Source organism: Equus caballus, chromosome 6, assembly GCF_041296265.1.
Source record: "Equus caballus isolate H_3958 breed thoroughbred chromosome 6, TB-T2T, whole genome shotgun sequence".
Lineage (NCBI taxonomy): Eukaryota > Metazoa > Chordata > Mammalia > Perissodactyla > Equidae > Equus > Equus caballus.
Genome location: NC_091689.1, coordinates 26,802,911 through 26,830,043, shown reverse-complemented (window position 1 = coordinate 26,830,043; position 27,133 = coordinate 26,802,911). Strand labels below are relative to the sequence as shown.

Below are 27,133 nucleotides of genomic sequence, written 5' to 3'. Positions count from 1 at the left end.
AGCTTCACTCCTCAGGGGTCTAGGCAGGGGCTCAGGAAGGAGGCAAACGGGCCCACCCGGTAGGTCCCTGGGGTGGCCAGTGGAGCCGGCAAGAGGGCCGTCCACCCACACACATCGCGCTTACAGTCCAGGTTTTACAACCGTCTTCTAATAAGCTGTAGGAACTTTCTTTATCTTTCTCTTCTTAGCTCTACTTCAGTCAGTCATTGTATTTCCAGGTTTTGGTCACTGTTGCCACAGTGAATGAGATCTTCCTTTTCCCAATACATTTTTTAGTTAGTGAGCAGATATCAATCAACTCTTGTTTTTATCAGACATTCTTTCACTTTAAATAGGTGATCAGATCACCTGTAAATAACTCCTCTCCAGTCTTTATGGCTCTTTCCTTGGGGCTGGGATCGTCAACGCAAAGTCGTTGGGTGCTGATGTTACTGGTGCAAACAATTCTTCCTGATTTTACATCCAGATGTTTGCAGAGCTTTGAACCTTTCCCAGAAGACTTTACTGCTTTCCCTTGTAAAGAAGCAATAATGAGGACTACTCAATATCTAAACAATAGTGCTTTATTGATAAAAGGTTAGTTTCATGGATACAAAATTGCTGTGTAAAGTAAGTTTTCAAAATAATTTCTATAGGTAAAGATTATCTCTTAGTAAAAGAGCAATTATTAGCAAAAGTATTTAGATTTGGGTAGCAAACAAAAGGGGATTTAAGAATGTAATAGTGTAGGTCCACCCACCCCCACATAACCATCATTAGTTGGCAGCTGGCCCTGAGTAGTAGTCTCACTCGAACGTACAACACACAGGGATTACGCTGACCACTTGCAAATGCTCCCCCCCCAACAGCTTTTACTAGCATAGTTAATAAATGCCAAAACAACCCAAAGAATTGGCCCTGCATGGAGGTACTCTAAAGTAACAGGACACTTTTTCTTGGTAAAAACTTTGCACAATGTGCCTAAACGTCCAGCTTTTGACCATTCACAATGACGCCACAGCAAAGAGGCAAAGTTAGCAATAACACCGATTCTTTTCTGTAGTACACCTTTGTAACTAATGTCTTTTTACCCTCTCATTTTATTTTTTTGTCTGGCCAAAACAAAAAACCCTCCTCATTCTTGGATTAATAAGCATTTTTTCCATCTCATCTCCTCCTGTTACAGCAAAATGAAAATACTGAACCAGCACCTTGCTCCCTCCAGGTCTCCTTTCATCTGTCACTTTCTGGGGACCAATTCCCCAATGTCAGCAGAAATGCTGGAAAAAAGCAAGCTCTGGAGCATCAGTGCCCCTTGGAGTGCAAGACATGGAGACACACGAGGAAAGGGAAGGGCGAGGGCAGAGAGCACAGAAAACAGACCAGGTGCGGCTTCCACTGGTGGCACCTGTCAACCAGCCCACGGTGCAGATTTGAAATGCCTTTCATGCTTACACGATACATGGAGAAACTTGTATTACACATAATAAAGGAAATGACAGTGGCTGAAAATATACGAGACAGTCTGCACATAAAAAAAAGAATCGCAGCTATCTGCCTCCCTTCAGAAAACCATTCAAAAAAGAAACAGTTGAAGGAAAGCCAAACTGGGGAAACCGGTCGGCATTTCGGGCTGCAGGACTGAGGCCTCAAGGCCTATCACAGGTCTCGGTTCAGAGGCCCGCCCACCAAGCCCGATTCCCACTGCTGAAGCAGATCTTCTACACCTGCAGTAAAGAAAATACGTCAAAGTGCAGTAGAAAATACAAAAAGGTTGGTTTCTGAATAGATTGTTAATTTTCCTTAAAAAGTTACTTTTTAATTTAGTTGAGTAAAAACAGTTTATTGAGTAGGTAAGAACCTCAGCTGCAATATGAAAACTGGAGCTCGCGGATGCGCTGATCTCCCAAGCAGAGGCGGGCTGGGATCCGTGGAGGGCGCTACAAAGAGCAGCTTGTGGCCATCTCTCTGCACGGTGGTTAAAAAGTGACCTAGCTGCAGAATCCAGGGACTTCTTAAAACTCACTCCCCCAAAGGCCTGTTTTTCAAAAAGCTATTTAAGTATAAACATGTATCTCATTAGATAATCCTATTCTATTTCATTTGGTAAACAGATAAATGTGCAGATGAATTAACAATATTGAATTATAGCAGCAAAACTGGTTTTAGGTGTTGAGCTCAAACAGAAGCGAGGAAGTGAAGAATCTGCACCCGGTGCCGCTTGGTAAGCAAACGGCCCGGCACCAGGTCTGCGCCACGAGGCCCCTGTCTCCACCACTCGGGAACATTCTGGGTAAATCTGAATGTTCTAAAAATCAGTCAAGAGTGCTCCTCAAGGATTGTTCAGGCCAGCCAAATAAAAAACCCTGCAGTATTAACTATACATGCTGACTGATCCCTGGAAATCAATTCTAACATTAGTGGTTAGTAAAGGTGGAAGAAAAATGAAAATGCAAAGTTCACCTCACAAAATATAAAGTCTAACATAGCAATGAAATACAAATGTTAAAAGTACTTCATACAAATAACACATCAAAAGTTAAAAAAAAATTAAATTCTTAGGCACAGGTACTGTAAGACGTGGACAGGCCCCCCTTCAACAATCTGAAAACGCAGCTCTGTTGCTCATCTGAATGTTTTATCTCGCCAAGTATTTCCTGGAAAAACAAAACGACACATTTAAATGGGAGTAATGCAGTGCTTGCTGCTTTAACCATTAATAGCATTATTTTTCTGTGTAACAAAGGACACAAATTGAGCAGAAGGTATCGCTAATGTGACCAGAGAGTTAACTAATGAAAACGTCATTTATGAGGTGCTTGGAAATCGGGAGTACTGCAAAACTGAAAAGTATACAGAACTATAAATTAACTTTATGTACCCAGAGAATTTTCATACTTCCGTAACCAAAGCTTTAAAAAGAGCAGCAGCAAGAGCAGAGAAAAGGAGCAAACACCCGTCAGTCCCTCCTGCCTCAAATGAGCCCCAGCCCTCAGGAGCCCCCGTTTCTCTGCATTGTGCCACCAGTTCCCGGCCAGCTGTGAAAGCTGCCTATGCACCATCGAGCCCTGGAGTCAGGAGGGCCTGTCATTCAACCAGTTATATGACCACAGGCACAGTATCGCACAGCATCGATGTCCTCACTGGTGAAGTATGAACTCAGCACATGCTCTTGGGACTCTTCCGAGGTTTCAACATGACGATGAAAGTGAAGCAACCACCTTCCCTAGTAACTGGTCACACTGTACATACATATCTGTGTCTTTTTGTGCGTATGTTTCACAACTAAAACCTTTCCCAGTAAAGCACACAAGGGCAGGGGCTTTGTTCTGCTGACCAGTGCCTCTCCAGGTCCTTCCTTCATGACCTGTCCATCTGAGGTGGAGGACTTGTGACAGGTGTCTGAACCTCCCAGCTCCTTGCCTTCTGTCTCCTCAATCCTGCATGTGTCAACTAAGACTCAAGTCACTCATGTCATCACATCACTCCCCTGTTTTCATCAACACTCCGGTGCCTCTACAATAAGGTCCCCAACTTGCAGAGGAGACTCTCCTCCTACACCCCCAGCTTCTGCTCTCCAGATCTGTGCCAGCTCAAACTCTCTCTGTCCAGCCCCAAACATCTCTCTTCATAGAGCTGGTTTGTCTCCACCCTAACCCCATGCAAGTGGTCTTTATTGACTTTACCTCTCCTTCCTTTCTCTGGGAGGTGATGACAGGAGCCACCTGGACAGCTCTGAATGCCCACCTGTCCACAGGATGTAGGGGAGGGAACATTCGCCTTTTCCTAGTCCTAGCTCCCCGGTGTCTACAGATTCTGTTCAAGCAGGGAGGCCAGACATCTGTGTGATTCACTGACTACTATCGGGCGAGCAGAGCTGTGGTGAGGAGTGGGAGGCCAGCAGTCTCCATCCAGGTAATGCTGACCTACCTGGCATAATTCACCCCTTCAAGCCATCTTTATCTTTGGTCTGTATAAGCTCTTTTAGTAACACTTTAAAAATTCTCTTTGAAGAAATGTTTTCAGCTCTAATAAATTTCTAATTATAGGACTAATAAAAGTTATTTTAATATATAATTTTTCTTCTATTGTTAATCCTATTTGCAAGCTTAGAAAATATGAAAAATCTTTACTAGACAAGAGAAGTGGAGGAGAAGCTTCTGTTTTTTAGGAGCAACCGTTTCTCCTCCCATCCTCTCAGGCCAGCGATGCAGTTAAAGATAGAGTTTCAAACTGCAAAACATGAATCATACTTAAGGAGGAGGTGTCTGCCATTATATTCAGGTTGAGACATAGTAACAACTGCCTGTTTTCCAGGCTTTATTATTACCTTACACGTGGTGCCCGTGAACACCACTGTCGCCGTCCCCACCCTGCATCTGCATCTGCATCTGTGCCTGCATCCTTGCGATCATCTCCTGCATGCGGCGAAGCTGTGAACACACGACGTGTGGACATGTTACTGGTTTCTCAGGGTCTGTTGTCCCTGAATATTCTTTATGGATGTTCTGTGATCCCTAACATTTCAACTTATATGCTTTCCCAAAACATGACAGTTAATATTCAAAGAACTCTCACAAATCAGTGAAAGGACCAACAACTCAATAGCAAACCAAGCAAATGACAAGAATGTGCAATTCAAGTACGAAACAAATTATTCATAAATAGAAGAAATAGGTAAAGAAAGACAATACAAGAGATATTTTTTAACCTAAAAGGTGGGGACGAGACTTGGGCTACCCAGTAGGGCATGTGCAGTAAGGAGCAGTGGGACTGGTCCAATTTTTCTGGAAGGCAACGAGGCCCTAGCTTTCAAATGGTCAATGCTCATCCTCCTTTATCCTTATCAAATTTTGTCATTATGGTTTCTGTGTGTTTAGAAAGGCCTCCAGGCAAGTATTATAAAACATTTACCTAAATTTTCTCCAAGTAACTTTGTAGCTATGTTTTTAACATTTAAATATGTGATCTGAATTGAATTAATTTGGCCAAAGATGTGAGTTTTGTTTCCAAAAGGCTGGCCTGTTCTGCTACTACTTATGCAGTATGTTTGGATTCCACAACTCTAACAGATCTCAATGCCACCTTTACCACAGAGCACATTTCTATACTTATGACCTATTTCCAGATGAAAATCAGCCTCTTGTGCCTGTACCCAACACTCAGGATGACCACTGTCCTCTGACATTTTCATAACCAGTAAAGCAAGCCTCTTCTCCTCAGTACATTTTTACAGAGCTTCCTGTTTCCCATGCTTAGTCTTTAAAACAAACGTTAGAATTATTTTATCAAACTCTCCTCTAAAAGAGAGAACTCAGCAGACACAACTCTGCTGGAATTGCATTAAATTTAGAGATTAATTTCTAGACAACTGTGATCTCTGCATTGAGCATCCCACCTAAAAAGTTACATATCTATTAAATTTTTGAAAATTGTTTTCAGTAGTTTTCTAGTTTCTCCCCCTGTATAAGTTCTACACAAGGTTTCTTCTTAAATTTTTGTTAACGGTTGTGAATGGCAGTTTCTTTCATTATATCTTTCAATTGGTTGTTATCTATGTATAGGAAAACTATTGATTTTTGAACATTTTAGAAAAATCAGTCATGTTACTAAACTCTTACTATTGTCAAGTTTTTTGGACTCAATGGCTATTGGAGATGAAATGGGATAATATATGTAAAGCAAATGCATATTATGTATATAAATATGTATATATAATAAAATAGTTACAGGTAATATATTCCTTCTCAAAAAAATAAGGAAACAAAAGTATAACAAGCTAGCCACAAATAACATTTTTGAATGTAAACTAAACGGCTTTAGACTTAAAAATAGTACTTTTTTACTTACCTCAGCTTCCTTTTCCAGCAAGATCTGGTCTTTGTTCATGTCCTCATTTTCCACTTTTCTAACAGTTAAAAGAAGTTAAAATTACAATATTGTGGCAAATATGGTTGGTTATTTCTGATGACAGATATCCAAAGTATAATTTCATTTTACACTTGTGAGAAATATATTGGTTTCAAATTACACATATATGTAATTTTCTGATTAACGACATGAATAAGAAAAGAACGATGAAAAAGGAACAGCATGAAATGGAAAATTCAAGAGATTTTTCTTACTCTAAACTAGGGGGATGACACTTTCATCTTTACCTACTCAAAAACCAGTAGATGACATCTACTAAGAGAAGAATATTCTTTTTTAAGCTAAGTTATTCTTTATGAACAGACTATAGCCATGAAACTTAAAAAAGGAACAGGATCTGAGTATCCAAGCGGAGGAGGGTGGGCGGAAGGCGGTCTGAGCACACGGGGACACAGCTCCTCACATAATGACACGTCTCGGGGAGACAGCCTGGTTGGCTTCCTCAGAACGGGATTTTCTTCCTGCCTCTAAAACTTTTCTTAATGTCTGGTCCCCAAGTTAATAACACAATAAAGTAGACTTTAATGTGTACCTTGTATGTATGTACAAATTCATCAGTTAAAAAAAAGTGAATATTTTAATGAACTACAATACAGAAAATTCTTTTTATAAATGATGTATATCACTTATTTGTTAATTAAACTCCAAGCAGAGACGTGGCTTTATTAGATACAAATCAGGTCACAAAATACAGATCTCAAATAAAAACCTATTAGGAGGTAAAAAAGAAAAGGTGGGGGTGGCCGCATGCGTGGCTGAGCAGCGGAGCTGCTGCTCACCCGACAGGGCGCTGCAGTTTCTTCTGGCGGGTGAGTCTGTCCCCACTTACAGTGATGCTTTTGAGAAAGTACCCAATACAAGCCTCAGGCCTCTCCATCTAAAGCTGTTCTTTATGTGCACAAGATTACAGCTACCTTCAGCAGGTTAAAAAAAAAAGCACCATTAGATTAAATTAGCAACAAGTATCCCATTATAGCTTCTGAGTAGGAAACCACCTCGTCTTGCTCAGAAGTTGAGAAGGCTGAGCTGGACACACAGAGGAAGGGGGACAGTGTGACTCAGGGTGACACAGTATGGACAGAGAGAGGGACAGCATGACTTGGGGCAACAACCTGCCGCCTCTTTTGAGCCTCTCGGAGCGGAAGTTTTCATAGTGTAGGTCCTGGGTCACCTCCTGGAGATCCTGCATGTGAGTGCTGAAAGAGAAAAGAATGCACCAAAGCTGGGCAACACGCAAGTGCTGTCTGCATGAGGAAACACCACCAATCAAGGACAGGGAAGGAACATCAGTAACATTGTTACCCCTCTTATTACTTGATCAATTGTACACAAAGTTACTGGAATTTCAGGGTAAGGCACTGAGGCTGGGGAAACATCTATAGAGGTCTCTCTCTCTCCTTGCTGCCACAATAAACAACCCACACACACCCCCAAATGGCCAGGTTAAGAGTCCCTTCCACTTGGGCCTCTGCCACGGCCACGGCCAAGCTCTGCAGGAGACCATCACCACAGGAAAGAGGCAGATGCAAAAAGAGACTTCAGAGTTTTTCGGTAGACAAAGTCTGAAACAGAGCATGTTTTTCTAAAAGAACATATAGAAAACATGCAATTCAAATATTCATGACTTGTTAAGTTTAAAATTTACAGAAGAGTTAACTAGCCTCAACTATGGAGAAGACCATAAAACGAAGTTTGTTTTTATTTTTTTTTTTAACGATTGGCACTTGAGCTAACACCTATTGCCAATCTTTTTCTTCTTTTTTTCTTCTTCTCCTCAAAGTTCCCCAGTACATAGTTGTATATTCTAGCTGTAGGTCCTTCTAGTTGTAGGTTGTGCTATGTGGGACGCTGCCTCAGCATGGCTTGATGAGTGGTGCCATTTCTGTGCCCAGGATCCGAACCAGAGAAATCCTGGGCCGCCGAAGCAGGACGCACGAACTTAACCACTTGGCCACAGGGCCAGCACCAAATGAAGTATTAATATTCTGGATAAAACAGAAACAGCACTTTGAATTTTCTAATCATCTTATGAAATATCTATGGTTTTTTGGCTCAGCTTTTTCAAATATTTAAGCACTCAAGAGTGAGTTTACGCAGGATCAGGGAAACGGACTTAGTGATGGCAAAGGGGTGGCTGTTCTCCTTTACTCTGAGAAACACACACTGACACTAAAGCTCCCTGTCTTCAGCCTCCACATTCCCCGGGTCTGTGATAGGATCATCCCTGGATGGGCGGGGCTGCACTTTAATACCTTACATGGTGAGTGAATTATATCTGATATAGCTCGAATGGTAATTTTAATGCTACTTTTATTGATTTTAAGTCACTAAAAATTGCTAAACCAAGTGAGACATATGTGGCATACAGAGCAATTTTCAGTTATTCCAAATTTATCTAGATCAGCCACTCTTTGAACTCTTCTGATTAAAGAACTAGCGGATTTTAGCAACAGTCTTTCTTTCAGCCTCTATTCAACAGCAACAACAACGCATGTGTTACTAAAAGTGAAATGTATTTTTAGAGGAAAAAAGTCTGTTTTTGTAGTAAGGTCTGTTCTGGATGCTCGGACTCCAGTAAAGAATCTCAAGGCTAACTGGGGCCATCCCGCGTGAGAGGCTGAGGCTGATGGGCAGTGGGAACGCACTCCAGCTGGGACTGGAAAAGGCGCTCAGTGCTGCTGCAGTGAATCTGACCATCTCCTCATCAGAGGAGGAGCCGTCACACGCTTGCTGGGACCATACCACAGCGCAGGGCTAGTCTACTTTTAAATCAAAAGAGATCTTAAGGGGGCTGGCCCAGTGGCATAGTGGTTAAGTTCGTGCGCTCCACTTTCATGGCCCGGGTTTGCAGGTTTGGATCCCAGGTGCAGACCTATGCATCGTTTATCAAGCCACGCTGTGGCAGGGGTCCCACATATAAAATAGAGGAAGATGGGCACAGATGTTAGCTCAGGGCCAGTCTTCCTCAAAAAAAAAAAAAAAAAGAAAGAAAAAGAAAGAAAAGAAAAAGAAAAAAGAGATCTTAAGCAGGAGAGTGTATTAAGCTTTGGGCCACAGGTGGAAGAGCCATTTCGGTACAGATAGCTGCCAGGTGGGGGCTTCTGCACTAAGCCGTGGCAGACCCAATGCAGAAACACAACAGAGCTGGCAGCTGTCTTGGAGGCCACATCTACACCTCCAAAATCCAAAGTGCTGCTTTCCACGGTAGGCACTGCCAAAGGGAACGCAAGAGCGTCTTACATGAGCATTGTCCTCAGCTTCAGAAAGTCATTGTGCTCTGGGTTCTCCACCTCCACGACGCCCCATGGATAGAGGCGGCCTCTGACCTTCTTGCCTTTGGCTTCAATCAACTGATTGGATCCAACCACAGAGAACGGGATACTGGCCTAGAAAGAGATAAGAGGGTACACAGGCTCCACAGAGGGAACCCCAACTTTCCCTCTGAACACGAGAACATCAGCACGGAGTGAGCACATCACTGCTTACTGCAAGGTTACTTGGAAAGCTAGCAGTACACAACATTTTACTTGTGTTGACCTAAACAAACAAAACAACCAGTTATTTCACCAGCAAAATGATTTACTCAGGAAGAGCAATCTGGGAGAAGGATGCTATAGCAAAAGCCATAGGTAAGCCCAGCAAGCAAAGAGGAGCGTTACTTTACAGGGAAAGAGGAGGAAGTTGGAAAAGGTTGTTTTGAATGAAAATCCCTTGGTGGAAGGAGAGAGTTCAGGGTGGTGATGGTTTCTCATTGGGTGAGTTGCTGGGCAAGGAGGAAATCTTCCTTGCTTCTGCTGGGGTGGTGACTGAGGATCCTTGCGTGGGGGCTGCAACAAGGTGGAGCAGTAGTGTGTAAGGGCTCCCCCTGCTGGCCTCCCGACTGCACTTTAAGTGAGGTTTCCTTTACTCTGTTTTACACTTGGAAGTGGCAGACACTTTGCACGTGGGACAAATTGGACAAAAACAAATTAAACCTGCAATTAGATTTCTAAGCCTTAGGTAACAGCTATGCCGAAATATGTTTAAAGCAAAAATACTGCTGTAACTGAATCTACCCAATCTCTTGGAGATTAAGCCTTCCAATATTTGGCCCTTTGCCAACACTTTCTCTTTCAAATGCACTGATGACAGGAAACAGGAGTTAACTTATGTTATGCACCTGGAGAAAGACTTACCTTGAGAAGTCTAGTCTGCTCTTTAAAATCTTCATCTTCATCTGATTCTGCATCAGGTAAGTGATAGATTTTGATGTTATGTTCTTCGATTTCATCCAGAATCTGAAAGAATGACAAAACCAGGAGTAATTTTAGCAAACTGAATATTTTAGTCAAGTCTAACTCCTCATGTTAGAAATATATCAGAATTATCCAAATGCCAATAAAGAATCAAGCCAATTACTACAATTGTTTTCCAATGATTCTGTAAATCGCTGAAAAGGTATTTATGCTCGTGTTTTGAGGGATCCTCTGTCTGGAGTAATAACAATAATGCCCCACTACCTTCAATGTACAAAACAACAGACTAACGACAAGCGCAGCATAGCAACTAAAAGGAAATCACCCACAACCAGCCTCAAGAAGGACAAGCGCCACGGGAAAGGCACGGCCAGATGCTGCAGGCACAAGAAGAGCCACGAGTGTCACCCGAGGAGCCTTGGAGAACAGGGAGAGGCTCACAAGTAGAGAAGGAAGAGGCACGGGGGAGGGGGAGAATCTTGTTCAAGGTGTGGAGGGGAGGACACAGGGGGTGTGTTTGGGGGATAACAAGAAATCCAGGATGGCTGGAATAGGACATCTAGTAGGACAAGACAGAAGAACAGAGGTTACTAAGTGAAGAGTTCCCTGACGCCAGGCTGGGGATCGGCATTTTATTCACTAGGCAACAAGCGGCCAGCAGTGTGCTGACCCCATCTCTTCTCCTACGCTGGCCTCACAAAGACAGGGCTTACACTGGGGACAAGAATAGATTTGAGAAATATTTCATAAGTAGGTTATTAAGAATTAGAAGAGGGAGTGAGAAAGTGATGTATCAAAAATAAATAGAGATTTCTCAATCTGGGTAACTGCAATCAGAGACAGGGAAGTTGGGAGAAGAGCTCATTAGTAGGAAAAAGACGACTCCTGTTTACACATGTAGTTCACATGAAAAAGAAGTAAGATTCTTAGAAGAGAAAAGCAGAAGCCGCAGCAGACAACACGATCAAAATAATATTAAGCAATGCTGGCTCAGGGATCAGGAAGACAGGAAGGTCATAAAACAGGCAGAAAGACAAGTCTTAGGAGAGCAGAGCAAAACCTGCTGGTGAGGCCCAGGACTGATGACTGAAACGCTGGCCGAGCCCAAGACAAGAGAGTTGCAGCTGGACAACGTGAAACGTGAGAGAGACGGAGGAGAGGGCAGATCACACCACTGGGGAGAGTAAGAATAAAACAAAGGAGAGGCTTCAGAAGGTCTGCGGAGGTTCTTTGAGATTCAGGAGGAGGAGGAGCACTGGTAGGCACGAGAAGAAACCAATAAAGAGAAGGGGCTAAAAAGGCCCAAGATAAAAGAGATGAGTACAAAAGCATTTCAAGTCATTTCAGACTTTGAAATCAAGCCTTAAGAGTTCTGGATACAGGACTAGAGATGGGTATAAAGCATTCTAACCCTGACATCCCCCCTTACCTAACCTCTCCAAAATTTAACGTAACATCCCATAAAAGGTGAAATTCCTTTATTCAGGAATTGCCAAAATATTTAGAGTCAAGCATAAAAAAGCCTAAGCTTTCAGGGGCTCTTCCAAGGGCCTGAATATTTCCTAAAAAATTGGTAGGCACTTAGACAATAAAGTAAGGCTGACAAATATGAGCACATACAATTTTAAATCTCTGCTATGACAGAAGGCATCAAGGAAAATGTGAAAACACAAAAGTCAAACTAAGTGAAATCATCTACAACATGATACTCAATGTCTAAAAACATGAGTATCTGTAAGTCAATAAAAGCACTGAAAGGAGGGGTGGGGCTCTAAAACCCCGTCAAACACACCAATGGGTGTCAAGCACCAGGACAGACACTCGCATCAGCAACTGGGAAATGCAACTTGCAGCAAGACACCGGTTCCCATTTCTCAGACGGGAACACTTCACCACAACTGGCAACATACTCAGGACTGCTCTGGGGAGGAGAGAAGAGTGTGCTCACACACGGCTTTAGGAATGTAAAGTGTCACAAATTTGTATGCAGGGAAATTTAGACTTCTTTCAAAAATTTACATGAGCATCAATTTCCTCTCTAAGAATTTGTCTGACATGGAATCGTGAGACAACAATGTGTACTATGCCCATTACACAAACATTACAGAGTGCCCACTATGTGCCAGCCACTGGTCTAAATTCTTGGAATACACAAGAGCAAAGCAAAGGTCCCTGATGTCAGGGACCCAGGGACAGGGGTGGGAAGACCAAGAAACACACTGAAGAAATACTTGGCGTGTGCTGAGAGTGCTCTGATGGGGGCGCGGTGGGCAGGGCAGTGCACTGACCGAGTCAGGGGTACTGTGATGCAGGGAGGGTGCTGAGGAGGGGTGCTTTGACTGAGTAAGGCCCTGAGGGAGAGCTTTCTTTGTGGGCTGGAAAGTCTTAGAAAGTCAAACGGCAAAATAATACGTACAAATGATCCCATTCTGTAAAAACAAAAATAGACTATATTCTGGAAGAACAGATACCTCTTTTTTTTAAAATTTTTTTCCCTTTTTCTCCCCAAAGCCCCCCAGTACATAGTTGTATATTCTCCACTGTGGGTCCCTCTAGTTGTGGCATGTGGGATGCTGCCTCAGCGTGGCTTGATGAGCAGTTCCATGTCCGTGCCCAGGATTCGAACCAACGAAACACTGGGCCACCTGCAGCGGAGCACATGAACTTAACCATTCGGCCACGGGGCCAGCCCGCAGATACCTAACTCTTAACAGTGGTTGTTTCTGTGGATAATTAAAGGAATTCTTCTCTGGAGAATTTAGCATATGAGTTTGGACTTTCTCTTTTTTTTGAGGAAGATTAGCCCTGAGCTAATAACATCTGTGGCCAATCCTCCTCTTTTTGCTGAGGAAGACTGGCCCTGAGCTAACACCTGTGCCCATCTTCCTCTACTTTATATGTGGGACACCTGCCACAGCATGGCTTGATAAGCAGTGCATAGGTCTGCACCCCAGAATCCAAACTTGTGAACCCCGGGCTGCCAAAGTGGAACGTGTGAACTTAACCTCTGTGCCACCAGGCTGGCCCCAAGTTTGGACTTTCTTAATGAGCATACAAATAGAAATAGGCAAATAATTAAAAAATACACATAGCAGAGAGTCACCCAGAGGCTTCATAGAATAATACAGAAGAGGACACCAGTGTAGGAGCTTCTGGGAGGTGAGAGGTACACCAGCGGCTGAGGGACAACCGCAATGCAACCTCTTAACGGTCAAAATGTAGGCCCTCAAAACGGTCACAGTACCAGACTACTGGAGTCAGAACACATCCCTCAGTGGATGGTTGGAAGATAAAATAACAGAACTGAAGTCCCGGAGATGTTCACATCATTTCCCTAACACACCAGTCTCTTTGCATTTAGCCACCTTCTACTCATTGAGGATATTTCCATCTAAGGTGAACTATAAAGCATAGCAATAATTTGACACCTTTGTGAAGGCAAAATATTTAAAAATCACAAGTAAGTATTAGGTGTTCCTTAAAAACCACTGCCACACTCCCCGCACTGCCCTCCACACTGTAGACACGCTTCCTTCTGTCCCCTTTCCCAGGTACCTGGCTCTCAGCCATCCTGAGCAAAAAACACCTGGCCAACCCCACACTCACCCTTTTCTTCAAGCGCTCCCGTTCCTTCAGAGTAAGGGTGTCGGCTTTTGCAATGACAGGGACGATATTCACCTTATTGTGTATCGCCTTCATAAATGCCACATCTAAGGGCTTAAGGCTAAAAATAATTTGAGAAGTGTTAGCTATTTAGGGACAGAATAGGGAAATCACACGAAATTTTCTCTCAAAAGTATCTCAATTCTTATACGAAAATATGCAGTTTGGGGGAAAGCTGTAAACCCATATAGTAAAGATGAAATTCTGATTGACGCATTGGGTGTCCCAGGCGAGCAAGTCCTTACCCGTGTCCAAAGGGAGAAATAAAGTAGAAGCAACAGTGCACTCTGTTGTCAATGATGTGCCGTCGGTTCAAACCACTTTCGTCATGCAGGTACCGTTCAAACTGTTCATCAATGTAGGAGATAATCGTCTTAAAACTGAGAGAAAAAAAAAATATTAATTAATAATTATGAGACACAAAACGCAGGCAGTCCCTAACTTCAAAGACAAAACAAGTTTTTCTGTCCCTTCCTCCATACCAAAAATAATCTGATAATTCCTATGTGAGATGGGACTGGAAAACTGACTCCTAGGTTTGGCAAGACTGGGTTTTGGAAACTTTGCCAAGCATAATTTTCCCTAAGCATTGGGGGTCAAAAGCCTGAATGGAATAAGTTACAAAGAGCTTGAGACGACTTTGCAAAGACAGAGGGATGCCAATTCTTTCCAGGCGTGTGGCTGTGAAGAGGGTCAGAGGAGTGGAGGGCGGGTAGAAGAACAGGTGTATTAAGACGTGAAATAATACAGCACATCCACATGATGCTAAGAATGATCTACAGAAGGGAGATATTCCTGAGGAAGCAGAAAGATGAAGGAAAGATCTTTCCCCTTCCTTCTCTTTCCCTTTCTCATCTTGTGCTGGAAAGTTGGTGCTTTATGCTTATGAGGATTAGAATCAGGAGAGCTGGCACAATGAAAGTGGTCTTCTCTGCACAGTACAGGGACAGATTGCTCTTAGCTTCTACTTCCTGCTTTCCTTATTTGTGCAAATGAGGCCAATGAGCAGTCATTTACAGCACTAAGTCTTGAGCGACCATTTCCTTGCATGTGGAAAGGAGGAAGACGATATCTTGTGCACTGGCCACAGTTCAAGATCAAGGTGCTTCATTTATACCAGCATTTGATGGACAGCTGGCTTCGCGATCTCAGATCTCATCCGAACGCTCTTCGAGAAAAAATACTCATTCTCTGCGAATTTCCTCATTTAAAATCTAATTAACGTGCTTCAAATGGTCTCATTGTTTTATCATATACAACTACCCCAAACCCAATAATCATCAACACTATAAATTTAAATGCATCAGAACAAATGTAACCAAGCGCACAGCCCTCAGCACTTTGGGGCTCTGCGCCCCTCCCTGCGGGCTGCGTACCAATCCCTACAGTTGATGGCGTCACCGTAGCCGGGCGTGTCCACCACTGTCAGGCGCAGCTTGACCCCTCGCTCTTCAATCTCAACAGTCGAAGCCTCAATTTGGACAGTTCTTTCAATTTTCTCTAGAAAAAAACCCCAAACTTAGTAAGAGAATGTATCTTAAAATTGAGCGAGTTTGCAAAGAGGAGAAATTAGTTGTTACTTTCTGATTATTAAACAAATAATTGGAAGTTTACTACCTCTCTTTGAGGAAGATTTTCAGAAGGTAACATGAGGATTGTGTAAAAAAGATCCCAGAATCAGTAAGGAAAACATCAAAGCTAAGATTAAAGGGCTGCTTAGGAAGGTTAAAAATGCCAATATTGAAAATTACAATTTCTGTTCCTGGGACAAAGAAAACACTTCACAAATTCCCTTAAAAACTGAATTAAAAATATTTGTGAAAGGGCTCTATGTCCCTGTGGCGGTGGCCCAAGCCCTAGGCTCTGACTTTGTGTGCTTAATCCACTCTCGTAACAAGCACTCACGGATGCGGTGTCCTGCACTGGACGGCTCAGACAGCAGACGCAGCCTGACAACGTCTGGCCTCACAGTCATCTTCTATTTCCATAGCTGTTTCCAGGAGGGAAAGCATTTTCCCTTGATCCTCCCATTAGATGTACAACACAGGCAAAGCTATTTATTATACTTGACAGACAAAGAAAAGAAACTCACAGAGGATGGACCCACGGATACGCAGTCAGTCTACAAACAAAGCCCAAGGACGTGAGGTGCAGCACACCTTTCCCTATCTACATGACGTGTTCCTGGTGTTTAAAGCTGAACAAAAGGAAAGCAAGCACAAGGCTAAGGCATGAGATGCCGATGAGGCTCTTTAGCAGCCTTCCTGCAGAGCTGCACTGACGACAGCACAGGACCCTGTACCTGCGGCTCCGGGGATGATCCTTTCTGGGTAGAGATCGGTCAGGAACAGGCTGTTGATGAGAGTCGACTTTCCAAGACCCGATTCACCTTTAAACGAAAATGAAAACACTGTTGTGACATCACCCGAATGACATGGTTAACCCGTCAGTGTTTATGGGAAGTCTGGCACTGGGCTAAGTTCCTCACAAACATCATTCTCTATCCTCTGTAGGACTAGGTATTTGGGAGGACTCCCCATTTCATTGAGGGGAAATGAGTGCTCAAAAGTCAGTAACTCACCCTGGTCAGAGCACCTCGATCAGAGTCCAGGACCGTGGGACTCCCGAATTTGTATGTTGTAGGATCAGAAACATGCTGTTACCTCTTCACAAATGTGTGGAACAGACTTTAGAGGTGGGTCTTTCTTTTTTGATAAATGGAATGCAAAGTAGGTTTTCAGTTATGAGTTTTGTTAATTGTTAAACTTATCACATTTTCAGAAAACTGAACACATCTATCCAATAATGTCAAGAACACTCTGGCTTCCCAAGCTATGGGAAGAGGAAACAGACAGACACACAAGACTCCCTTGTAGATGACCGCTCTGCCATCTCCCCGTCAACAAGGCAGGAGCTGGTCAGCCCTTCCCTTCTCCTGTTTTACAATCACCCTCCTGTCCCAACACTGGCAACTGCCTTATGTGAGGGAACTTCCCTGCTCACTTTGTTGAGAGTAACATCACCAATTCGGGCAACACGTATTCATTCAAGCACCTAATGAGTTAATCCTTCTTCAACTACCATAACGATGTATTCTGAATATCTGAAATTTAATTTCAAAGAAGATGCGAAACACCAAAAATTAAATTGTATATTCGAAGGAAGCATGAACAGACTCCATCCTTTCATTGTAGGTTATGGGCTAAGGCTTAATTGTGCATGGAGAAGTGCCTCTGAACTTGGTGCCCAACTGTCCCTTGGACATCTTGGCTTGAACCTCCCTCTGCTAAGCCCTGCACAGCATGTGGAAGGAGTACACGTTTAAAAATCATTATTCTTGGGAAAATCAAGAATGAAGGAGTGATCGCAAAATGTTTAGACATAGAAAGTTAGGAGTGCAGTTTAACTAGATTGCAGTTTTCACAGATGAAAAAAGGAACACTGAAAGGACAAAACTAGAATTATGTGTTGAACACGTCCAAATATAAGGGCATAAAAATGTGACTGAACACACATGGTCCCATCAAGTTATCCTGTTAAGCTGTCTGCAATGCCCCTTTGCATATTTTATACACTTCAAGGGGAGCTTACCAATATGTGCCAAGTCTTCTCCCCGTGCCTGGCACAGGCCGAGGTGCTGGGACACATGAGAACCGGACAGACAAGTCCTTGCTCCTGTGGAGCTTTGCAGTCCAGTGGGAGAACGACAAACAAAGTCATTCTATCACTGACTGAGTGGTGACAGCTGTGGATGATAAGGCTGAACAGCAACTGGGGTACAGAAGACAGTTGAACAAAGGTGTGTCTGAGTGGAGACAGCTTCTTTTTTTTTTTTAAAAAAGCAGTTAAGATCCAAATAGCTGATTCTAAGTTATAAATCTTAATTTTAAGGGTATAAGTGATTATTTCACTTGGAATAGCTTTTGAGTAATCTACAAGTAATATACTCATTAAGTCAGAACATGATGCTACTCTTGGGCTGAAACTCGGAGAGCACTGAGCTTTGCTGTGCTCCGCTCACTGACCTTCCTATCCTGGCTAGGAGTTTCTCAAATGGCTGCCTTTAAATGGGGGAAAGAAGACAAGCAAGAAGACATGTGGATCAGTGTAAATCCATCACCATCAAAAAAATTCGACACAAAATATATCAGGGTTAGCAATCAATTACTTTAGTTATCCTTGAAAAGCAGCGCTAGCAAAGACTGACTGGAATGGGAGGTACGCTCCGAGTTTACAAAATGGCTCGTTTTCACCAATTAGAAAGAAATACACACTATGAGACACACGGTGGCGCCACAATCTGAAGAACAGGAGCGGGGTAAGAAAAAGTGGAGCTTCATTTTACACCATTCTGGAATCCCATCTGGCAACCCGGCACAGAAGCTCTGGACTTTAATCTAACTGAAGTTTTAGTTTTGAAAACCTAGGCTAGAAAAATTAAACCACACAACTTAGGCCAAGCCAGGAACGCTACAAAATAAAAAACAGCTTTCTCACCTGGGGAGTTTTTCTTCACATTTACTTTTCAATTTTAACCAACACTTAAGACAGAAACTGTTTTCTCAAACAATATGAAACAAAGGCCCTTGTGGAAGCCCCTAAAGAGCAGTATTCTAAGTCGTCAGCTTTTTGCCCATTTAAACAGCTCCTGTCCTGTGCGATGGCAGGATGGAGCTGAGGGTCACAGGAGAAGGCGTGATTTCACAGAAGGGTGCTCACACAGGCCCCAGGCAGTTCAGAGCTGCCACCATCCCAGGCCTACGTGCCCTTAGGGAGGAACACCCCTAACACGTGTGCCTTCTCACCACTCATGAACATACAATTACCCTAGCACATTTTTGCTTTAAGGCCAGTTTTCATTTTCTTGGCTTAGTTCTAAAGCTCTGAGTGTTTACTGTAAACTTCTTGCAAATTTGGTCACACTAACCACCCTACTGACTTTCTACCAGGTAACATATTTGGCAATAAGCTTTACATTTTTTATCTTGCTGTTCTTATGAGTTGATCCACCGCCTCACATAATCGTGGGAGGCTAGTAACTCGCAACGAGCCACCACCAACTACTTGCCATTTGACTAGACTCTTCAGCAGCAGGTCGCTGTGTTCTCTCACTGATGACCCGCCCCCAGCTTCCTTTTTTAAACAACTTATCTGTGATTTTAAAATTCCTTGCAGGGGCCGGCCCTGTGGCCGAGCAGTTAAGTTCACGTGTTCCGCTTCGGCAGCCCAGGGTTTCACCGGTTCGGATGCTGGGCCCGGACATGGCACCACTCATCAGGCCATGCTGAGGCAGCATCCCACATGCAACAACTAGAAGGACCCACAACTAAAAATATGCAACTATGTACTGGGGGGGCTCTGGGGAGAAAAAGGAAAAATAAAATCTTAAAAAAAAAAAAAAAATTCCTTGCAGATTGCTGCCCAAACATTTGTAATCTTTCATTTGCATATGATCTATCATTTTGTGAATTTTTTTGTTTCTTTAGAAGTCTGCCACAACTTAAAAAACCACGCCTTTCCTCTTTAATTCTCTGACTTAGTGTTAGGTGCGTGGGGTTTTTCCTGATACACCATTTTTCCTGAGCTGCTAATAGCTACAATTTAAAAGTTGAGGGTTCTTGTGGTTAACTTTCTCACTCTGCTCTTCACTACCCATCTGACCCTTAATCCCCTAACTACCTTTCTTTTGAATCAAATTTACCCAGGTATCATTTACATACACCTCAGTTAAAAATACAGTTAAGTGCACTCATTTAAACAGTAGTCAGATTAGTTTTGACAAAAGCATACACTCAGATAAACAAACTCCACTCAAGATCCAGAGTACGTCCCCACCACAGAGGCCCTCTGCACACCTTACAGTCACCTCTACCCTCTCCAGCCCCCAGAGCATGAACACATCATCTGCTTTCTGGCACTGGACTGGATTATTCTAGAACTTCATATACATGGGCTCATCCAGCAAGCCCTCTTTTGTGTCTGGCTGCTTTTGCTCAGCATACAGATCTTCCTCGACTTAACGATGGAGTTATGTCCTGATAAACACATCACAAGTTGAAAACAGCATTAAGTTAAAAATGCACTTAATACACCTCACCTCCCAAACATCCTAGTCAGCCCCGCCCACCTTACATGTGCTCAGAACACTTAACTAGCCTACAGGTGGGCAAAACCATCTAACACAGTCTGTGTTATAATAAAGTGTTCACTATCTCATGTAATTTACTGAATAGTGTACTGAAAGTGAGAAACAGAATGGTTGTATGGGAGGTCTTCCGTGGTTCCATACAAATTTTAGGATGATCTGTTGTAGTTGTGTGAAAAGTCACTGGCATTTTCACAGGGATTGCACTGAATCTGTAGATTGTTCTGGGCAGTACAGACATTTTAACAGTATTAATTCTTCCAATCCATGAGCACAGTCTATCTTCCCATTTACTTGTTTTCAGTTTCTTTTATCAGTGTCGTCTTAGTTTTCACAGTAGAGGTCTTTGACCTACTTGGAAGACTTGGTTAATTAATTCCTGGGTATTTTCTTCTTTCTGATGCAAGTGTAAACAGGACTGTTTTCTTAATTTTTCTTTCTTGCCCATTTTATTCTAGACTTTTTATACGTTTATAATTAGATCAACAATCTTAATCTTTAATGGGTTTTGAATGTTTACAAATGCATTTTTTACACGACAGCATGAATTTCCCCTTTAGAACTACTCTGATTGATTTTCCAATGCTCAACCATGCATTCTTGCTATAAACTCCATTCGTTTAGGATGTATAGTCAGTTCTGCTCTAACACTTGCTTTGAAAGAAGGAATTTGTTCCAACACAAGTGATATATTAGGAAATAATTTCAGCATAATACAAATTTCGAATTTGCTTACGTGTGATTTCACTGGTGAGAAATTATGTGAACAGAGAAAACTACCCAGCAGAATCAAGCCATGAAAGAATACTCCCAATGCACACACCTCAGCTACCAGGCACCTCAGCTATGGGGATGCTAAGCCACACCCGCTCACCTCTAGTCTCAAACTTTCCATCCATCTTCAGATAACCCTCCTTCCACAACTTCACGGTAACGCACAAGATGCAACCAACCTGAAGCCCACTTTCACCAACATCAGACATTGTTCAAGGCATAGTGACTTATCTGGTGTAGTAATATGATTCTTAACCATTTAACATGTGTACAACTGAGACCATTTGCATCATGTCCCTCTCTTTCTTCCTAACATGTCACTGAGGAAGGCTGAGTGTCATGCCCCTGCTCTCCACAAGCCCGTGATTTTAACGGCATGATTTTGCATAGCATGGTGAATTTTTAGGGACACACATATATTGCATTATAGCAGAACTAACTGTATTAAATTTTTATATATTGCTGGACTTGATAAAACTTTACCAAGGTGCTGTGTCTATGCTCATGAGGAATTAGTCTTTACTTCTGTTATTTGTAACAGGGTAATGCTGACCTAACAAAAGACTTTCATTATGCAGGGTATCTTTGGTGAATGTTCCATGTGCACTTGAAAAGAATGTAGATTCTGCAGTTGTTCAGCATAGTGCTCTGAACGTCAACTGGGTCATCTTGTTTGGTAGCATTACTTAAATGTTCTATAACATTGCCGATTCTCTACTTGTTTCATAAATTACAGTGAGGAGCATTTAAAACTCCTGTTATTACAGATTCCTCTTTCGCCTATTGGGTTTTGCATCATGTATCACGGAGCTCTGGCATTAGGTGCGCACATCGTTTTGAATGGATCGCTTATCACCATGATGCACACTTCCTCATCTCTGGAATGTCTGGCCAGTAGACCTAACGTCTACGTTGTCTGATTTAACACAGCCACTTCAGCCTTCTCAGGACTGGGGCTTGTGTAGTAATTTCCCCTTCTTTTACTTTTAACCTATCCGTGTTTCTACGCTGGAAGTGTTTTTCTTGTATACAAAAGGTCATTCAGTCTGATCACCTCTGCCTTTTGCTTTTACCAAGTTGCCTTGCACATGTTCAGGGAATATAATCACTGAGACGGCTGGGGTCAAGACTGCCATTCTGCTACCCTTTTTCTATTTGTCTCATCTATTCTCTTTCCTTTTCCTGCTTTCTTTTGGATTGAACACTTTTTATATTCTAATTTATGGAAGCTATTGGCGTTTAGGGAAAGCTGTTTTATTCTTCCAGCAAGCACTCTGGAGTTTGCCACAGGTACCGTTAACTGTGCAGTCTTCCTTTCAATAACACTCTATCTCTTCACCAGAACCCAAGATGTCTCAACAGCATGCTTCTAGTCACCTCCTGTGCTTTATGCCTTCTTGCGTGTTCATCTCATTCTTACATGTTATGTGCTGTTGTTTGTTTTAAAGTCAATCATCTTCGAAAGAAATTAAAAGGCAAGAAAAGTCTTTTATATTTACCAACACATTTGCCATTTCTAGTGCTCTCCCTTCTGTCAACCTGAGGGTGAACCTCATTTAATCTTTCTTATGGTGTAGGGATAGCGATAAATTCTCTCAGCTTATTTACCTGAAAATGTCTTTATTTCAACGTTTTTTTTAAACTTTCATTTTTAAAGCTTATTTTTGATGAAAACAGAATTCTAGGCTGATGGTTTTATTCTTTCAGTATTCAAGTGTCATTCCACATGGCTTACGGTATTCCCGATGAGAAGACAGTGGTCTTTCTTATCTCTCATCCTCTGTATTATAATGTGTTTTCCCTGGGTTTTTTTCCCTAGTTACTTTAAGATTTTCCTGCTTATCACTGCTTTTCACAGATCTGCTTATTACGTGCCCTGGTGTGCTTTTCCTTCTATTTATTCTGCTTGGTGTTTTGGTTTGGAAGCTTTCTATTGGCCTTTTTCTTCTGCAGTGTATGATCTGCTATTAGGCCCATCAGAAAAATTTTCATCTCAGACATATATATTTTTTTAATCTCTAAAAGTTCCATTTGGTTCCTTTTTGTTATCTTCTACTTACCTCATTATATTCATGTTTTCCTTTAAGTAAAGGAGCATATTTGAAATAGTTAAAGTTCTTGTTTGCCAATTCTATCATCTCTGTCATTTCTGGATCTATTTCTATTGCTTGATTTCTCTCCTGGTTATGTGCCTCACTTTTTTTTCTTTGCTTCTTTGCACATGCTATACTTTATTTTTTAAGATTGGCTCTGAGCTAGCATCTATTGCCAATCCTTTTTTTACCTCCTTCTTGTTCTCCCCAAAGCCCCCTAGTACATAGTTGTATATTCTAGTTGCAGGTCCTTCTAGTTGTGGTATGTGGGATGCTGCCTCAGCGTGACCTGATGAGCTGTGCCATGTCCAAGCCCAGGATCCGAACCAGCGAAACCCTGGGCTGCCCAAGCGGATTGTGAGAACTTAACCACTCAGCAACAGGGATGGCCCCTCCAGTAAGTTTTTATTGGATGCTACATACTGTGAATGCTACACTGTAATTGCCTGGATTTTGACTTCCAAGTGGGGTGTTGTCCTGGTAAGTACCTCCTTTATTTGTAAATCAGCTTGATCCTTTTAAGCTTGTTTACAAGCTTTGTTAGGGAGGGTTTAGAACAGCCTTTACGTCTAGTTTAGCCTTACTCCTAAGCAAGGAGTTTCTGGAGTTTCAACTGAATGAATGCCTTGGGTGTTCAACAAGACGACTCCTCTGGGGGCTGGAATTCCAACAGCTCTGACCCCATTCTGGCTGTCCAACTCTGTGCAGGCTCCAGTTCTGCTCAATCTCCTGGTGGTTAATAGTGGCCCAGCCTCATGAAATCTCACCCTGCCCATATGCAGTTCAGGTCGGCCACGGTATCAAAGGGAACGCCAACGCAGATTTCTGGAGTCCTTTCTCTTTTTTTGGCACTCTGCCTTGCGACCTCAGGCTCCCGCTCCCTCAGCTTCCCTGAATTGTGATCTCATCCTTCAGCTCTGAGACTGCTGTGCTCTGACTAATTCACCCCTCCCTGGGGCAGGTAAATAGAAGAAAGCCGGAATGCCTTTACAGCTCATGTAATTCGTTTTCCTTCTCTCAAGGATCAAAGTCCTGCATTGCCTGTTGTTCAATGTCTTAAAAGAGCTGTTTTATCTATTTTGACCAGTCTTCTAGCTATTCATGTCAGGAGGACTAGTCTGGTATCAGTTATTTCAGGGGTCGGCAAACTATAGTCCTCAGGTCAACTCTAGCTCACTACCTTGTAAATAAAGCTTTCTTACAACACAGCTATGGCCATCTGTTGGCATATTGTCTACGGCCGTTTCCTCCTAGAACAGGAGAGAGAATAGCTGTACCAAAAAGTATATGGCTCACAAAGCCTTATATATTCACTATCTGGCCCCTTATAGAGTTCGCCAACCCCCGAGTTATTCTATCATGGCCAGAAGTAGAAATTAGTGCTGGTTTTTGAATCCTCTAAAATATTAAAGACTGTTTGACAGACAGATTGCACTGGATTTCTCTTTTCTAGCAGGACCCTGAATTTGCGTTATGATCATTATCATGTAATTGTGCTCCTAAAACATGTCACCATTCACTTTTCTGGACCAAGATTCAAACAATTTCTTTCATTTCAGATTTACGAACTATTTACCCTGGGAAACAATCACTTGTCCTACTCATGCATGACCACCATTACACGACCTCATCATTTTTGGGAGAATTTTACAGTTATCAAGAATGAAATAAAATGTAAGGTAATTTTCTAGTTAAAAATAAGTGTATCAGTTATCTATTACTGTGTAACAAATTACTGTAAAACTCCGGGGCCTAAACCAACAACGCATGTTTATTATCTCACGGATTTTTTTGAATCAGGAATTTGGGAGTGTCTAAGGTGGGTGGTTATGGCTTGGCAGTCTCTCATGCAGTAATAGTCAATATCAGCCAGGATGGGAGTCACCAGCAGGCTTAAATGCGGCCAGGGGCTGTTTCTGAGATGGGTCACTTACATGGCTACTTGCAGGCCTTAGTTCCTTGCCTAGTGAGACTTCTGTCTGAGGCTGCTTAAGTGCCCTCCCAACATGGTGGCTAGCTTCCTCTAGAGTGACTGAGTCAAGAGAAGGCAAGGCACAAGCCGCAATATCTCTCCTGACCCAGTCCAGAAGTCACACACCTTCATTTCTCCAATCTCCTACACAGGGAAGCCCTGTGCATTGTGGGAGGGAACTAGAAAGCATCATGGATACCAGAAGACAAGGACCACTGGGGGCCATCCTGGGGGCTGGCTGCCAAAACGAGTAAAAACTTTCACTACGTATAATAAGGACACGACAGGAAAATTTTAATTTTACTGTTCAGTAAAACTTTCTAAAGATTTTTTTTTCAAATTCCCAAGTTATTTGATTCTGCCCACAAAGGAATTTTTTCTTTGACTTTACAGGTCACATTATTTTACTCCACAGGTTGGGAAGGGGAGACATCCACAGATCTAATAAGCTTGAAGGTATAAATTAATTGCTTACCGACCACCATTAGTGTGAACTCAAAACCTTTTTTCACTGATTTTCGGTGAACTTGATTGGGAAGATTTGCAAATCCAACATAGCCAGGAGTTTCTGGATTTATAAACTGAGCTGGTTGTTGCTAAAATAAGATTTTACAAAAAAAGAGCAAATAAAACATTAGTTGCTTTTAAGATATAACCAAACCTGTGACAAATATAGCTATCGTTAGTTCTCACAAATAAAAAAATACATACACATAAATTAACACTTCCAAAGTGATGGTGTTCACTTAAGAACATTTATTAAAAAGAAGAAAAACCAATCCAGTATTATTCCATGCCAATATGCTGACCTAAAACTACATTTCTGTTAAGCAATTAAGCAATACATAAAAGAAGGTATATGTTTAATTCACCTTAGTACAATTTCAAACTTTGACTTGAGAAACTGTCTACAGTTACAGGAAAATCAGCCAGATTTACAAAGTAATGCCACAACTCACAGTGGTCTCATTCAACAAACTTAGCTAAAGAACAGCTTCGAAAAGTAAATACTTCCAGGAAATAAGATGTGGTGCATCTGTGAAAAGCATCCAGGAAAAAGTCATGTCTCTTGTTATGTTCCTAGCTCTATGGAAAGGAGCCTCACCAAGGGGGAGGCAGGAAACTCAGGGATGGCTTGTTGAGTACCCAGCTTCAAAGACCAAGAAAGAGAAACCTGAGAATGATGAGAAAGAGATCAGAGCTGATGACGCTCAAGTGTCAATATTTCCTGACAGATGGATACCCGATACGAGGAATGACAGATGGAGATGTGGTAAAGCAAGTATAGTAAAAACTGGAGAATCTAGGCAATGACATATTAAAAATGGGCGAAAACTAAAAAAGATACATCAATTGACTTATTAATTGCAAAAGGCAAGATATAAAATAGTATTTCCTTTAGGATTACATTTTGTAAATGTGTGTTCCCATGTACACACAGGTGTAAAAAATGTTTACAAAATTTCTGGGCATTGGAATTATGGCTAATTTTTATTTTCTTTTTTGCAAGTGAGGTGTTCTACACTAATACTCGTATAAAAAATAAAAACTGGTATGATAATGCATCAGATAGTAAGGAATACCCAAAGACTCAAAAATAAAAGGCAAAGAAAATGATAATCTTGCATTTTAACCACAAATTCTGCCTTTCTTAGTGCATCTCTTAGAACTAATTTCTTCCAGGGCTGTGGGCTAATTTGCAAGAGCTGATATAAGTCAATTTATCAAGTTTAAGAGCCCCATCAATCTCATCATGATAAATTATTAGAATTTTACATTATTATTTGGTTGGTCTGCTGGGAATGATCTAAGGAGATTAAACGGGTTGTTACTGATGTATTTAGAAACAAGAAACTGAAAATCTGAAAAACTAATGCTCAAAGCTTTTAGGATGACAATTAAACTAGAATGCCGTCTTAACAAATCAAATACATCAGCTGTATTAAAAATAATCAATCATATAAATATTGACTATAAACAGTTTGAAAACAAAGCAGTTTTTCTCCTTATACTGTAGATACATGAAGTGTGTGAATCTCTTACCTTAGACATCTTCAGTGAAGTTTCGTCAATCTGTCAAAAAAAACCACACAAATATCCATATATGCATACACACACATATTTAATTCAGCATGAGTCGACACGTAAAAAGACTGACACGCAAGGCATCAACAGCTTCTGTTTCACTTAGCTTCTTAATTACATCAAATGCTTCCCCAGAAATGATGAAATGATCCGTTCATCACAAAGATAAATTAGATATGAAGAATTAGGTTGATGAAAACAACCATATAAACGTATGTGTGTATATATATACATTCTGTATTTTCAACAATATTCA

The 27,133-nt window shown here is 41.9% G+C and overlaps 1 protein-coding gene across 8 annotated transcripts in view; it reads right to left on the bottom strand.

The window, feature by feature from the left end:
• Positions 1 to 547: 547 nt before the first annotated feature.
• Positions 548 to 27,133, bottom strand: part of SEPTIN2 (septin 2) — a 35,430-nt gene continuing 8,844 nt past the window's right edge. For all 8 annotated transcript variants that reach the window (XM_023644075.2, XM_023644074.2, XM_070270743.1 and 5 more), the window contains 12 exons: positions 26,836 to 26,865; positions 25,268 to 25,388; positions 16,111 to 16,197; positions 15,185 to 15,308; positions 14,054 to 14,188; positions 13,752 to 13,869; positions 10,086 to 10,187; positions 9,151 to 9,296; positions 7,023 to 7,106; positions 5,830 to 5,887; positions 4,310 to 4,412; positions 548 to 2,636 (listed from right to left, as the gene is read on the bottom strand). In XM_023644075.2, the coding sequence (XP_023499843.1) occupies positions 4,311 to 4,412; positions 5,830 to 5,887; positions 7,023 to 7,106; positions 9,151 to 9,296; positions 10,086 to 10,187; positions 13,752 to 13,869; positions 14,054 to 14,188; positions 15,185 to 15,308; positions 16,111 to 16,197; positions 25,268 to 25,388; positions 26,836 to 26,844 (1,086 nt within the window). In that variant the 5' untranslated portion in view covers positions 26,845 to 26,865 and the 3' untranslated portion in view covers positions 548 to 2,636; position 4,310. The remainder of the gene's footprint in view (positions 2,637 to 4,309; positions 4,413 to 5,829; positions 5,888 to 7,022; positions 7,107 to 9,150; positions 9,297 to 10,085; positions 10,188 to 13,751; positions 13,870 to 14,053; positions 14,189 to 15,184; positions 15,309 to 16,110; positions 16,198 to 25,267; positions 25,389 to 26,835; positions 26,866 to 27,133) is intronic.